Consider the following 16,159-nt stretch of genomic DNA (forward strand, 5'->3'; position numbering starts at 1 on the left):
AAACTAGCCGCTAACCATAGTCAGATCCACAGTCATAAAGTATATGTAACCTGATCGCAACCAGATACATCTATATATTGATCAGTTGGCACACCAGATGAGGGGTGTTTAGGGCTCAGTCCAAAACTAGCCGCAAACCATAACCTGATCCACAGTCTTAAAGTACATGTAACCTGATCGCAACCAGATACATCTATATATTGATCAGTTGGCACACCAGATGAGGGGTGTTCAGGGCCCAGTCCAAAACTAGCCGCAAACCATAACCTGATCCACAGTCTTAAAGTACATGTAACCTGATCCACAGTCTTAAAGTACATGTAACCTGATCGCAACCAGATACATCTATATATTGATCAGTTGGCACACCAGATGAGGGGTGTTCAGGGCTCAGTCCAAAACTAGCCGCAAACCATAACCTGATCCACAGTCTTAAAGTACATGTAACCTGATCGCAACCAGATACATTGGCATTAAGTTAGGAGTGTGCTTGTTATGTCCATTATCCCTCATGAAGGGTACGTGCTCTAGTCGCAACTAAGCACCTCAAGCCTATGTGTAAGTATACCATCATTACCATTCGCAAATGGATTATTGGACGCTGGGCGTACCACGATTTATATAAGAAGGCAAGGCTCAAGTCGGCAGACGCATCTCCGACTTGACCTGACACATTCAAGCACACCTCCGCCCATAATTATATTATGCAAAATCTCGACATATACTGAACACTGATAAATTAATAAATATATGGAAACATGGGCATGGGACTACACGTCCTCTTTTAAATACATATACTTAGCTTTGAAACGACGATGCTCTGGCTGTGCGAAGTTGGCATCCAGCATTCGTTAGAACCACTTTATTATCAAACACTTTCTATAGCAAATAAGTTGACAAACAAAATTGAAACTTCATGCGAGCGAAAAATGGAAGTGTGCTTTGCTTACCATAGACAAGTAAAGTTTTGTTAGATGTGTTGCTACATGTAATATATGCATCGCGGAAGTCCGCGACACCATTGGAATAAGCGTCTCTTAAAAAGACTCGTGTACGCTCTTGGACATATCAGTTTGTTAGGGTATCGCGTATTAAAATTACATATTTCGTCATTTTTTGTATATAGATTTTGGTTGCATTTTACAAATACACACATTTCAAATGCATTGCATAATTATATTTACCGTAAAATGCCAAAAATGTATTATATAACGTAAGAAAATTTGTCTACGGGAATCATCGATATTATCGATGGAGCCATATATGGCTCAAAGGCTGATTAGAGTTAGACCAAGATAAATCTGCAACGATTTTGATAGTGCAAGTGTTATTTTAAACGTCATTCTTCGATGTAATTGTGTCGTATAAATAACAGTTGCACTGCGTGTGCTATCAAAATCGCTGCAGACGTATCTTGGTCTAACTCTACCTATGTGGCTACGTATAGGACATAAGCGGATTACTTTCTATTCTACGGAAATTTCCATGTACGCTCACAGTGTCCAGTAATGGCCCAGGAGTGCAACTACAAACCCGCTATTAGTCGTTTTACTCATAATATATGTTTTATCAATATACCATTGCACCATTGCATATAGCATTGAAATTTACTTTCTATGGAAATTTCCATTCCGTGCAGTATACAAAAGTAGCTAATAGTAGTAGTTTATGTCGTTTAAAACTCGTTATTATACCAATTTAAAATGTAAAAATCGATTGGTTAATTTTAGATACAGTTAATCCGTATCATTTCTGTGAGTTCACTTCTTACTACTAAGTTATCTCTACACATATGTGAGCTGTTTAATTGTTAACATACTTGTAGCATTGTTATACAGAGTGCATTTACATTCGGGTCAGGTACAAGGTCTCATGCCTGTTGACGCACCACACTCCTTGAACTCGGGTTGCGATACTTGCGATGATTACACTCACGGACTTTAATTGATGAGGAATTTATAGCGGCACGAATCTTGACACATTTATGAGAAAATTTGGAGTATTTTGATAATACACTGATACCTGTGAAATTTCTAGCGCTTTGCGCATTAAACGTTAAATGTCCTATTCGTTTATATGTTTTCGACTTGTTTACTCGTAATGAAATATAGGTACTGCAATTGGTTTCATCAAAATTAACAAATTAAAACTACCTATGTTATTTTTCTAGAGTCCAGTATGGCGCCATATATGTCTTTTAAAGCAGATAGAGATTAACGAAACATCAAACTTAAGCAGCTCTTTGGCTCTTGCTTATGATAAAATGTTGCAAGTACCTACATACTTAAAAGTGATGTTAAATACATATTTAGGCCCTCTGGTAGTTGATCGCTGATTCTATGCACTTTTTACGATCATAACTGTATTTCTTTATTTTTATTACTTAGCAGTTAGCATAGATATTCTAGTTAATATTATTATATGAGTAGGTATGTTATTGTTTCTATTGTCTCAGTAAATGTTATTTGTAGGTTATGTTAATGAAGGCAGTGCGAAGGTAACAATAATGCCTACATGCCTAAACATAATTATGTTATAATATATAGGTACTATATTATATTATATACATTAGGTATACTTTAAGCAATAATGTATTCAAAATCGTGACTTGCAAGTGCAAACACTCTAAGTTTATTTAATTTGATTTCGACCGGATAAAATATTACCTAGTTCAGTTAATATTTAAGTTTCCTTAACCGGAATATTTGTCCGGGTCGTGTACTTAACTTGGAGCCAATATTTGAGCCAGACAAGTAACCTTGCAACCTTCCTTCTGCATAGAGTAACAATTAGGGCTCCAATGTCGTTTTATATATGACACCGTAAGATTGTTAACCCGTTAGTTTACAATCTAACGTAGGTAACTAGGTAGGTTAGTTTATAATCTTCCTACCGTCAGTTTATAATTTAACTAGCGAGATTATAAACTGACGAGTGTTTAAAATTTTACGGTGACATACTTATATAAAGAAGTCTAGGTCGTAGCCAACATGACAATTTATCGATAAAGACCATCGAAGAGTAACATGTTCCCTGTGCATGCATCATATGTGTAGCATTTTAGGGTACATATGATACATGCATGCACCACTAATGATGCACAACCCCATATAAACTTAAAGCATTGCCAAAATTTACACGTGTGAGCTAGGTCTTTTTTATTTGCATGCAGATACTGGCTATGAACCTTTTGACAAAAAACACGTTGCACGTGAGGACTCAATTTCTGGTTCCTAGGTACACAGGCAACGTGGTAATTTCTCTAGCTATACAAAAATATATCTGTCATTCTTCCGTATAATCTTCAATAATTGTGTTTATAATTTCAGGATGCCGGACCAAGAGTTTGACCATGAGAGGGACCTCCTCGCGTTTAAAGACTGGCTTGTGAAACAGCCTCATCTACCTCATGAAGTCGGTATGAATATTTCATAAGATGAATTTATAGACTTACCCCACATCATTATCATCATCAAACATCAAACATCAAACATCAACATTTATTCAGCAAATAGGCCACAAGGGCACTTTTACACGTTAACATGGAATTTACATACAGCAAAAAAAAAAAACACATCTACAATTATAAAATACAACTTTCTAAGCCGCAAATATAAAATCAAACTAAAGTATTACATAGAGATGTATAAAGTCTCTAAATGTCGAATTACAAAAAAAAAAACGCTATAACAATAGTATTGAAAAAAAAGAACACAAAGATACAAAACTATAATCTAAAATTATTTAGAGATGTAAATGTCTCTAAGTGTCATCATAACTAAAAGATTACAAATATATAGTAGTTAATCAAATTATCCTTAGAGATGTATAGGGTCTCCAAGAGTCAAAATCCTGTATACCTAATTAAAACATTCATTAAGTAAGAAAATGACAATAAAAATAAAATAGCATACGAGAACCGAATGATGTGTGTCTGTGTCCATGTAATTATCCTCAAAAATAGAGTAACTAAATATAATAGCTCGTGTTAGCTTAAATAGACCAGTCTACACAAACAGCACCCGTTCACGAGTATGACGCGTATCTCAGCCATCGCCTCTCTTCATTCGGGAAAGTGGCGACCCGATCGACAACGCCACCGTAAGCAAAGACTTTTAAGCGAGCATGACATATTCAAGCTGCCGGGCCATATTAATATTTAAATTGTAATAACGTATAACTGTGAGACACAACATTTTGTTCTTGTATGTTACATAAAAAAGCGGCCAAGTGCGAGTCGGACTCGCCCATGAAGGGTTCCGTATTTAGGCGATTTAAGACGTATAAAAAAAAAACTACTTACTAGATCTCGTTCAAACCAATTTTCGGTGGAAGTTTACATGGTAATGTGCATCATATATTTTTTTTAGTTTTATCATTCTCTTATTTTAGAAGTTACAGGGGGGGGGGGACACACATTTTACCACTTTGGAAGTGTCTCTCGCGCAAACTATTCAGTTTAGAAAAAAATGATATTAGAAACCTCAATATCATTTTTGAAGACCTATCCATAGATACCCCACACGTATAGGTTTGATGAAAAAAAAATTTTTGAGTTTCAGTTCGAAGTATGGGGAACCCCAAAAATTTATTGTTTTTTTTCTATTTTTGTGTGAAAATCTTAATGCGGTTCACAGAATACATCTACTTACCAAGTTTCAACAGTATAGTTCTTATAGTTTCGGAGAAAAGTGGCTGTGACATACGGACGGACAGACAGACGGACAGACGGACAGACGGACAGACAGACAGACATGACGAATCTATAAGGGTTCCGTTTTTTGCCATTTGGCTACGGAACCCTAAAAACGGTAAATTAAGGGTAAATTTGGATTCAGACTCCTGCAGCGTTGCTGTGCAGCATTGCTGCCGACTGTATTGCTACAGTAAATGTCAATTATCCAATCCACAATGTCGACTTTGATTTTGACATTTCTTGCAGCATGGCAGTGGGCAGCAGTGCTGCAGCAGTACCTAATTCCTAATTATGTAGGTACCTGTAACTACTCACTTGGCAACTGGTTGCTGTCTGTATCATAGTATCATGTGCATTGCGCACAATCTGCACCAATGATTAAAATAACCATAACAGTATAGTTGACGTAAGCACATCCGGACAGACAAGATATCCTCTAGACTGAGCATAGTAGCGCTACCCTCTCTGCCACAAATATACGGTAGTTTACTCCATTTTCGAGTCAAAGTGTCTTTGTGTGATGTCCGTGTCTTTGAAAGGACCAATCACGGCACGGGACTCGCTCACCTCGTCCCCCGCACCCCAGTATTTTTGGCAGCATCGGTTTCATGAAATAATTGCTCTAAACTCCGTCTAGAGGATTCCTAGTCTATGGACAAGCTTAAGTGCGTTCACCCGTAAGACCGCTAGTGTTGAGTAAATATCAGAATATATTTAGCATTTATTTTATTGACACTTTCAATTTCCTCCGATACTTACCTATCTTGAGAAATTGTGTCAATCTCGATTTTGCTTAGCTGCAGCAAAGCCGAAAGGAAGGGTTATGATTTTAGCACTGTACAGTAGTGTGCAAAATAGTGGCAGTGTATTTTTGAGTATCTCGAGTAAATCATTTCTAAAAATAGTATATAGACAGTCATGCTTTGTCGTGAGTACCCTTAAAGTAAGCAAACAAACCAAGTAGTCGGTCAAAAGTCAACAAAAACGTCGCAATGTGATGGAATGGACCATTAGTACCATCGCCCACACTATTAACTGTACATCTGTGGACCTTATGCCGTTTGTAATAAGGTCCACCGATATATAGTTAGGAGTGTTGCTGTTTATAACTTTATACCTACAGTGAGCTAGGAAGATCGTCGTATAGAAAAGTTTCATATTTTCTGGATGAGATGGGTGTAGATGTAGTACCTAATGCTTAAATTTAAAAAATAATGGACGAGATTGTAGGGACAGGTATTATAGTATGTATATTTTTCATTGGATTTCTCAGTTTTATAAGAATTTCTGCTAGGAAACAAATAATCCGGTTTTCATAATACCTACCAATTTTTAGGGTTCCGTAGCCAAATGGCAAAAAACGGAACCCTTATAGATTCGTCATGTCTGTCTGTCTGTCTGTCTGTCTGTCTGTCTGTCCGTCTGTCTGTCCGTCCGTATGTCACAGCCACTTTTCTCCGAAACTTTAAGAACTATACTGTTGAAACTTGGTAAGTAGATGTATTCTGTGAACCGCATTAAGATTTTCACACAAAAATAGAAAAAAAAACAATAATTTTTTGGGGTTCCCCATACTTCGAACTGAAACTCAAAAATTTTTTTTTCATCAAACCCATACGTGTGGGGTATCTATGGATAGGTCTTCAAAAATGATATTGAGGTTTCTAATATAATTTTTTTCTAAACTGAATAGTTTGCGCGAGAGACACTTCCAAAGTGGTAAAATGTGTGTCCCCCTCCCCTGTAACTTCTAAAATAAGAGAATGATAAAACTAAAAAAAATATATGATGTACATTACCATGTAAACTTCCACCGAAAATTGGTTTGAACGAGATCTAGTAAGTAGTTTTTTTTTAATACGTCATAAATCGCCTAAATACGGAACCCTTCATGGGCGAGTCCGACTCGCACTTGGCCGCTTTTTTTAGTTCCAATATTATTGAAGTACTTGAAGTTTATAGTTAATTTTAAACGAAAAATAAAAGAATGCAGAAAAATCTAATACCTTTAAACGAGCAATTCTTGTTTATATATATATATATTTCGGGGATCTCGGAAACGGCTCTAACGATTTCGATGAAATTTGCTATATGGGGGTTTTTGGGGGCGAAAAATCGATCTAGCTAGCTATCGATCTTATCTCTGGGAAAACGCGCATTTTCGAGTTTTTTTATGTTTTCCGAGCGAAGCTCGGTCACCCAGATATTAATAAACAAAGTTTCAACATGATGGGTCTAGAGTTATGGTTTTCCTTTGATTTATTTATACATGTATATTTGCTGATAAAAAACGGAGGTTGTGTATGAAAAAGTTCATCCGGTTCAAGTTTAAAACTCATTAGGTACTTACAAAATTACGTAATTCTCCATGTACCTACAGTCAACTTGTATGAAGGATCTTAGGACTTTTTTTAAGTAGGTAAATAACTAAAGTAACTCAATATTAAGTCAATTTATTATTAAACTATTATTACGCGTTTCATTTTTAACACCACACTAAGTATCAAAATAATATGAGCGCCGTATCGCTTCGGGGCGGTTTATCGTCCTACACTACCAAAACGTAATATCTAGAATATCAGTGACATTAAATTTGAACCTTAATACTATGACGATACCGGTTGTTTATCAATATGAATGTTCTACTGGCACGTGCCAAGTCGGGAGCAAGCGCTTTTGCGATAATAGAGACAATGGCCTTTGTTTGAAAGATTACGGTTTGAAGCGAAAAGTTCACCTCAGAAGAGCCGTACTATAATTGACCCCAGACAATAACTCCAAGTTTATAACCTGCGTCATAGGGGCGACATTTAATTCCTTTCGATGGCGTGATAATTGCATCACTCAATCCACAATGATGAGATGTTGTCATCGAAAAATACAATTTACCAACCAACTTTATTGTAATGACAGAAGGTATCTTATGGTCAGTAATTAGGTAGGTAAGTGTTTTTGAATTGCGAAGTTTCTATCGAAACTTGAGTGTTTATTGCTTTGTCAATTAAGGATGAGACGGAAAGAATAATAATGTTTTTGATGTTACGTGTTAATAGTTTATAGGTGGTTTATACCTAGGTGTTTATAGGTGTTAGGTGGTGTATACCTAGGTACTGTTAATTATCAGATTTTATGGTCCATACAGGCAATTAGCGAATTTATATGATTTCTAGCATCGGCATGCTGTTTTAATAGTAGGTAAAAACACAATGTTAAATGTACAATGAATATTAAAACAAAAGACTAAATTTTTACCTATACACACATCCAAACGTCAAACCGTTAATTTATGCAATAATTATACGAGTATGCAAGACAAAACAAACAAAACATTTATTTTGTCATTCACCTTTAGCCTTGTTACATTGTAAACAAATGGGTTAAGTTTTCCCTTTTCGACGCTTTACAAAGTCTATTTATGGCATATCCATACTAAATGTACTTAAGACAAATTGGAATTTTAGGTTTGTGTAGAATAATTATGATTGGATTTTCATCTTTATTAAGCTACTAAGTAACGAGCATTACATCAATTACAAATCTTATGACTACCTATGACTATTACCGACTGCAATTTATATAAAATATATCTGGCAGACCGGTTTTTGGTCGGAAAACATATACCTAAAAACTCAGAAATGCGCGTTTTCCCAGAAATAAGAACTAGCTAGATCGATTTTTCGCCCCCGAAACCCCATATAGCAAATTTCATCGAAATCGTAGGAGCCGTTTCCGGGATCCCGATATATATATTTTAATAAATATATACATATACAAGACTTGCTCGTTTACATGTATTAAGGTAAGGAAACTCGGTCTTAATTTTAATGTCATGTAATTTTGTAAAACTTACCTAAGTCCTCAGAACTACACAAAACAATAGTGACGGCTGTCTTCTATTAGGGACGCGGTCGTATCATACTAGTATAATCGATTCAGCTATGACATAACCTAATGCATGAACAGTTCAGGGCTATAACCGCGAAAATCGAAGTTCGCAAATTGCGGGCATTTTTCTCTGTCACTCTAATTACGCCGTCATTAGAGTACCTAAAATAGAAAGATCCCCGCAATTTGCGAATTTCGGTTTTCGCGGTAGCCCGTCAGGCCCTTGAGTACCCACCAATACAATAATTTTCTCCCTTACAGACGAGATCCTGCTCCGTCGTTTCCTACATAGCTGCCGCTACAGCATCGAGCGGGCGAAGCGCGTCCTCGACCTTTTCTTCACGATACGCTCCACTGCCCCTGAGCTGTTCTGTAAACGGGACCCTTGGGCGCCAGAGATAAGACGCGTCTTTGAAATCACGTAAGTTTCAGCTTGAGAGCATTTCGTTTAGTAAGTCCCCATAAAGAACTCCCGTCTTAAATTCCGGCAGCGCACTTACAACTCTGGTGCTTCGGGTATCCATGGGCAATGGTAATCACTTACCTTCAGGCGATTCGTTTGTTCGTTTGCCCCCTATACCATAAAAAAAGGATGACTCACGCTAGAACGGTCCGGGTTAGGCTTCCAACAGTTCGTTCGATCGGTGATGCCTTACCCCGGTCTCGGACTGTTCTAGCGTGAGTCATCCTTAAAGGTTTAGGTAAGTCATAAAGTCCGAAACGGCTCTATACGTCAAGACACCTTCACCTCTACAAGCCTACACCCTTTTCCTGTGATCTTGATCCTTATTACATTGCGAAACTTGTGTCTTATTAATATTTTTTGTGCGCGAGCTGCATAATTGCATGGATGTATTAATTTATATTCATATACAATTTTTTCGGCTGGGTGTACCCTTAGGTTGGGTACAAGTGACATAATATTACAGGCAATTCGCATGCCTGGGAAGCGCATGCGGTGACACAATGACATGACTGATATTGTTTACGTATTTAAGGCTTCAAGAAGGCCTTGGATTCCCCCAATGTCGAGGTTGAATAAACACAGTCAGTATGATCACTTCACTGCGATGCGTTGAAGTAGTAGTTGTTTGATATTTGTTGTATCTACAAACAGAAAACTTCACACAACGTTCAAATTTATGCTCGTTATGCTAACCGATGTAATTGGTTGCAGCTATGCGTGCATTCGCGTTTAAACAATAATACTTATGCTCCCTATTAAGTACAAACTGCGAATATTTAGGTTAGCATGCTTACAAATAGGTAATTCGCAAGGTTTTGCTTCTGAAGTCTTCTTATCCTGGAATATTTGTTGTCAATCTGTTTCTGAACCCATTTAGATCCAGCTGAGAACAGCGGGTAGAAAATTAGTTGAACACCCACAATTTATCACATTACCTACAGTTGTAACAATAGTTTTATTTCTATCTTTACAGAGACCTGTTGCCTCTTCCCAACAAGACAAAAGAAAACTACCGGATTTTCATCTATCGCCTCAACAACCCAGACTTGGACCTGTTTAACTTCGTGGACGCTGTGAAGACCTTCTTCATGCTGGCTGACACCAGGCTGACGGAAGAGGATGATATCCCGGCTGGAGAAATACCCATATTCGACGCCGCCAACGTCTCCTTGAAGTTCATCGGCAAAGTGAACTTGTCTGTGCTACGGAAATATATGATGTACACACAGGTGAGTTTAAACTGCTACTTTACGTGTACAAGGAGGGTTATATATCTTTAATCTGATGAATCCGTACATCGTAGTTAACAAAACATTTTCGTCGTTCTCCGTTAATATTGTTAGAGAAACAGGCCGTGAATATAATTAAAAGTGGTCATTTAGAGTGGTGGTGTTACTTCATAAACCTACCTCATCATAAATGTTTAAATTTACTCTGCGAATATTTCAAAGTTTTAAAAGATCAAAATATACATTCATGCCCCATCTGAAGCATGGGACTAAAAGTTTAACTGGACTAAATATTGTAGAGAATATAAAGGTTCCCTTTTACTAAATCTCCAAGTAGGTACTCCTTACTCCTTAAGAATATCAGAACTCCTTAAGTATATCTTCTGCTGCTGCAACATTGCATGTTTACGTATTTGTATTTCCATGTGGGAATAAGATATCTTGTAGACACTTTCATCTAGTAACTGTTATATCTGTTGATTTTCAGGAAGCAATGCCCATCAGACTGAAGCAGGTTCACGTGATCAACGCTCCGTCCTACATCAACAAGATTCACGCCATCTGCAAACCCTTCCTCAAGGCGGAGGTCGCTAAATTGGTGAGTTTTTAACGTGGCGTGGTCAAGTGGTAACATACCTCACTTAACACAACTTTGGAAACAAATCAAATTATTTTATTAAATATTTTCACCACTGGAGGGCTTCGTCACTTTTTCTTTAATAAGTATGTGACATCTATTTCAGTTTATACCTCACTTAAGTTTTTCCTATAAGTACACCAAAGTTATACTGGTAGGTAATGAAATTGTATAGGTAGTCCGTGCAATATCTTAGGTGTCTTTAGTAAATGCACTTGGCAACAGTAAGTAAGTACCTACAGTAAAAGTGAAACTTCTAAAACAAAACTTTATGACGTTGTTAACATTGCTGTATCCGCCGTGCAGGTCAGGAGCTCGACGATTCAAATAAAAAGCTTCAATTCTTATAGTGAACTGATATAATTTTCCAAGTACTGGTTTACAAGGGTTCTTGCCAAAACGGTTAAATGTAGAAGTGGTGGATATTGTATGAAGGCTGATGAGAGAGTGATTTGCATAATTTCAATTAGAGGCACCTAAATTTAAACCACCTTTTGTACAAAAGGTGGTTTAAATTTAGGTGCCTCTAATTGGCCGCGATACAAAGTATGTGGAGCGCTCCTATTGGTGCTTAAGAAAAAGCTGCCGAATACTAGCCGAGCCCGACGGCCGCGTTTAGCTACTGCATTAGGAATATAGGTATTGAGATTTTATACAAATAAAGGTTGCGTTCGCAACAATTGCCATTAAGTATACTTTAACATCACATTGTACCTGAGGTAGGTACGGTATAACCTACCTACTCAACCAAAGGTCAAATTAAAGAATATGACCGTAACGTCCCCGATATTACATAACTTTGTTCTTAAGCGATCTTGTAGTATGTATTGTAACTGATGATGTTACAGCCAAACAAGCAATACGATGTTTTATTTAAATGCAATACGATGAAAACACTGAATGCTAACGTGACAACATTGTGCTTTTCAGATAAAGTTCCACGAACCAAAGTCAGAGACACTCTACAAGGACGTGCCACGGGAGCTCCTACCCGAGGAATTCGGTGGCAACGCGGGCACCATCGAGCAGATCAAGAGACACTGGATTAAAAAGATTGAGGCCAAGAGGTAAATGAAATACCATTAAGGATGCTGCTTAAAACATCTTACATAGATGAAGAGGCCTATTATTATTATCTCTTCAGCATTTCAAATTCAATCAAATCATCTGACATAGGAGAAAGAAGGTTAAGGTCGAGAGGTAATAATATAAATCACCTCAGACCAAGATCTTGAACTGAAGTTGGATATCCTCTACTCTCTAAGATAGCAGCTTATCGGAGGGAATGCGGGCAACATCGAATAGATCATGCGACATTATAGATCAAGAAGTTTGCGGTAAATAGAAAAATATCTCCACAGATAATGCTGTGACCTGAAGCCATTTTAATTTTCTAGTTAACCTGATTTCTATATTTTCTAGTTTTCCGTGATGCTTCCTTAATTAGAGCCAAAAATAAATCTTATCTTATGGTTTTTCCGAGACCCTTGCGGGATACACTTCGACCCATAGGGATCTTTTGTGCAGTTACCCCCTTGGAAAGATCCGTCAACTACTCAAGTGCTTTTCCACCATCTCCATGTGCCGGATTATGGAGCTTATGGGTAGCATTTTGAATTCCTTTAGTTTCAGATAGCCTGCTCCAAAGTCCTTCATTCTTTGTCTGGCGAGAGCGTGACATTCACACATTAGGTGGTTTACTGTCTCTTTCTCTTCGCCACACATTGGTGTTGTCAGAGTGTCCCATGTTGGCCAGAAATAAATACATTGTCTCTCTTGTTTCAGAGATTGGTTCCTGACCAATGACCAGCGGTGGGCGCTGGATGAAGCCTCGAGACCCTCCAGTTGCAAGGAGACCGCAGACAAAGTCAAGGACCTGCCAGGCTCCTTCAGGACGTTAGCTTTAGATTGATTTACCATCACAAACACCGGATGATGGTAACTACAAGTAACTACAGTACAAGTACAATCTAACATGCAGTTCCGTGGTATTCATAATTAGATAGAGCAAAAAGGGAGAGAGGAAAGATTAAATATTGCGGGCGTGAGATTATAACTTGATACTACTTTGACATTTATATTTTTAGTAAAAATGCCTGAATACATTTTGCCCAATTCTTGATACAACTAAAGTTAGGATTTGCTTTTTAAAATATGTCGCGTGTTACGTAGGTATTGACAGTACTTTGCTCATGTCCGACTGTTTTTTTCTCGTACGTGTAAGATACCTTTGTACGTAAACAGACGGCAATAGTCATATTTACACATTGATTAGTAACGTTTGTGTTTAATTTAGAATCTTATGTAAGTAGGTACAGTTGAAATTTTCTGAGGATATTTTTTGGGCTTATACCTAATCTATACATTTGCTTTAAGCGCAAGGAGGAAATAGATCTAAGAACTTGTCAAGGCGTAAATATATAACTAACGGTAGATGTATTTAGCGTGATCCCAGCTTGGTCGGTGGTACCTAACTGTAACATAAACTCAATATTATCGCGTCGAGTAATGTCATTATCATACGGTAGGGCAAACCTTGGCTTATCGGTGATACTTGGTAATTCGGTGATACTGCGTTATAATCTTACACAGTTCTCACCATGAGGAAATGCGAGCTATAAAATTGTTGGCAGCTGTTAGTTTTGATGCTTGCAATTGAGTTGGCAGCGATTTAATTGCTTACATTTCAGCATTGTAAGCTCAGCGTAAGATAACAACGCATCATCACCGAATTACCAAGTATCACCGATAAGCCAAGGTTTGCCCTACGAAGTGAAACATGTCGAGCGTTTTTCGACTTAAAATACGTGAGTGACCCGTTTTTAATATATTTAATATGTCATTATCATAATTTAAAGTTTAAAAACAATAATATTATCTAGTTATTGAGTCTTGTCAAAAAACATGGTACAGTCGCCATCAGATAATAATATATCGCGCGGAAAGTGTGCTCACAAATATTTGAATACGCCGTAACAAGGGTTAGAATGCGTGTTCAGATAATTTTAAGCACCTCGCGCTCGGCCACTCCGATATATCTGATGCCGACTTTACCTATAGTAAAAACAAAACTAGTGAGGTTTTGTCATAGAATGTTGGTTGTACCACAAGTAATTTTTATGTGTATTGCTAATTGTGATTCTTTAAGCATATTTGTTATATTATTTTGATTAGGTATAGGGTGCAAATAAAACAATTTTTAATTTATGGTGTCTTTATTTTAAGAATGTGTATTAAAGATACGTAGGTACATTTATTCTAATTCATGAAACACACTTACATTCCTTAACATCATCAATATATAGTTATAGTTTATTCATTAACACAACGAAGAAAATCATTCTGTACTTTTAATTAATAGGTACAAGGTACCTACTCGTAGGCACCTGAAGGATTTTAATCGTTTATTGTGCCTATCTTACCTACAAAACTAAAATGTCTATTGAAATTAATTAGATGAGTTTTAGAGATAAGTTTTTTTAATCACGACTCAGCGGAATACGCCTTTTTGATAGTCCTATTTTTACAAAGCTTTAAAAAAAGAAAAAAATATTAGGCCAAATCGAATCGAAGCCATGCTTTTATAACATTATCTCTTAGGACATTCTTGGGAATGCATCATTCAAATCCTTAGGGTCTCCCCTCGAGCAGCCCGGGTACAATCGGTTAAACTCATACTGTTTCAAGCATCCCTAGTCTACCCACGGTATATTATAATATAAGATGTCTTATTTTATTCATAAGTTTATAATACATGGTGTCTCTGACCATGGGGCTTTAAATCCAGAGCTTGATTTTACTCTCTAAACTGAGCTGACTTTTACTATGGGACCAACCCTAAAATCGGAGATTTTTTTTTTGGCTTTTCCATAGAAAACGTCGACATCTATCAGCCAAAATGTATGAAAAAGTAAAAAAAAAATTTCGGGATTTTGGGGTTGGTGCCATAATAAAAGTAGCTCAGTTTAGCGAGTAGAACCAAACCCTGGATTTAAAGCCCCATGGTCAGAGACATCCTGTATAATGGACGCGGTCTGTGGTTATAATTCATCAATTGCGAAGCCGCTAGGTCACCCGATTGAGGCCAAAAAACTCGTTTGGACATTCATTCGGTGTGGCTGACCTCCTATTTACGAAAAATACTGTTATATGTTTCTTTTGAGCAGTGGATGTTAGAGCAATAAACGATAAAATAGCTTTGCTTTTCAATATTTTTTTTCCAACCCAAACGGTTTGATTAGTTTAACTTGCAATATTTCAATAGTTTTGCTCCATAAATTATCGTAGTGAAAAAGCATAGGATAGAATATAGACATAGGATAGCGCACATACCTACTTCAGCTGAAACTGACTATTATTATATTTAATCTCTTGTCTTAAAGAAAGTTTTCCTTTATTTACTAAGCGCTGCCACTTTATTCTAAATCAGGAAATTGATATCTAAATTATGGGAACAATGACGCTCTCCCTTTATCAATATTCTAGTTGGTCCATGGATAAGATCTAATACTATCCTAAGTAACCATTTTGTAAAACTGAATCTGCCTATGAATTACTACAAAATAAAATAAAAATACTTCACTATTAATTAACGAGACATCTTATACACACGGTTAACTGCTGATATTTCCTCATACTTAGTTAAAATTAAATTCACAACCAGTTGTAGTAACCTCAACCTCATCTTTATGAGAGAGTTGCATGCATTCGAATACTTGCATACCATTATAACCAAAAAATTAATATCTAACCATTTACGAGTAGGAAGAGCGGTTGGTAAGAAGTTATTATCAACTAGGGGCTTGTTGAAGGCTTGGCTGCATTAAGCTGATTTGTTTTATGTTATTAAATAAGTAAAAATGTGATAGTAATATAAACTAGTTTTAGTCCCAAAACTGAGTTACCTTTAGCTATGAAATCATAGTGCAACCAACCATCTGATATAGGTAACCACCTATAGATTCTAAGTTAGTCAAATTTTGCAGACCGGTGCGCAAAAAATATATTAATATTTCGATTTGATATACAGTCGTCAAACATTTGGTACCAATTACCAGGTAACGGTCAGGGGCCAGACCACGAAGCGACTCACAAAAAACAACAAAAACAGGTACCTATAACTATTTTTTTAAGAAAATCCTTTTAGGTACATGTAAACAACACCGAAACACAACTACGTACATAGTTGTTTTTTAAAATCACATCCTAATAATTATTGCAAGCCAGACTAGTGTCGCATATTCTAA

At 36.9% G+C, this 16,159-nt stretch overlaps 1 protein-coding gene across 1 annotated transcript in view; it reads left to right on the forward strand.

Annotated features, from left to right (window-relative positions):
• LOC134656406 (alpha-tocopherol transfer protein-like) overlaps nt 1–12,889 on the forward strand; it is a 39,418-nt gene extending 26,529 nt beyond the window's left edge. The window contains exons 2-7 of the mRNA XM_063511932.1: nt 3,330–3,418; nt 8,843–9,002; nt 10,021–10,276; nt 10,764–10,874; nt 11,844–11,980; nt 12,699–12,889. Coding sequence (XP_063368002.1) covers nt 3,331–3,418; nt 8,843–9,002; nt 10,021–10,276; nt 10,764–10,874; nt 11,844–11,980; nt 12,699–12,825 — 879 coding nt within the window. The 5' untranslated portion in view covers nt 3,330 and the 3' untranslated portion in view covers nt 12,826–12,889. The remainder of the gene's footprint in view (nt 1–3,329; nt 3,419–8,842; nt 9,003–10,020; nt 10,277–10,763; nt 10,875–11,843; nt 11,981–12,698) is intronic.
• The last annotated feature ends 3,270 nt before the right edge of the window (nt 12,890–16,159 follow it).

This window comes from Cydia amplana, chromosome 18 (genome assembly GCF_948474715.1).
Source record: "Cydia amplana chromosome 18, ilCydAmpl1.1, whole genome shotgun sequence".
NCBI classification, from domain to species: domain Eukaryota; kingdom Metazoa; phylum Arthropoda; class Insecta; order Lepidoptera; family Tortricidae; genus Cydia; species Cydia amplana.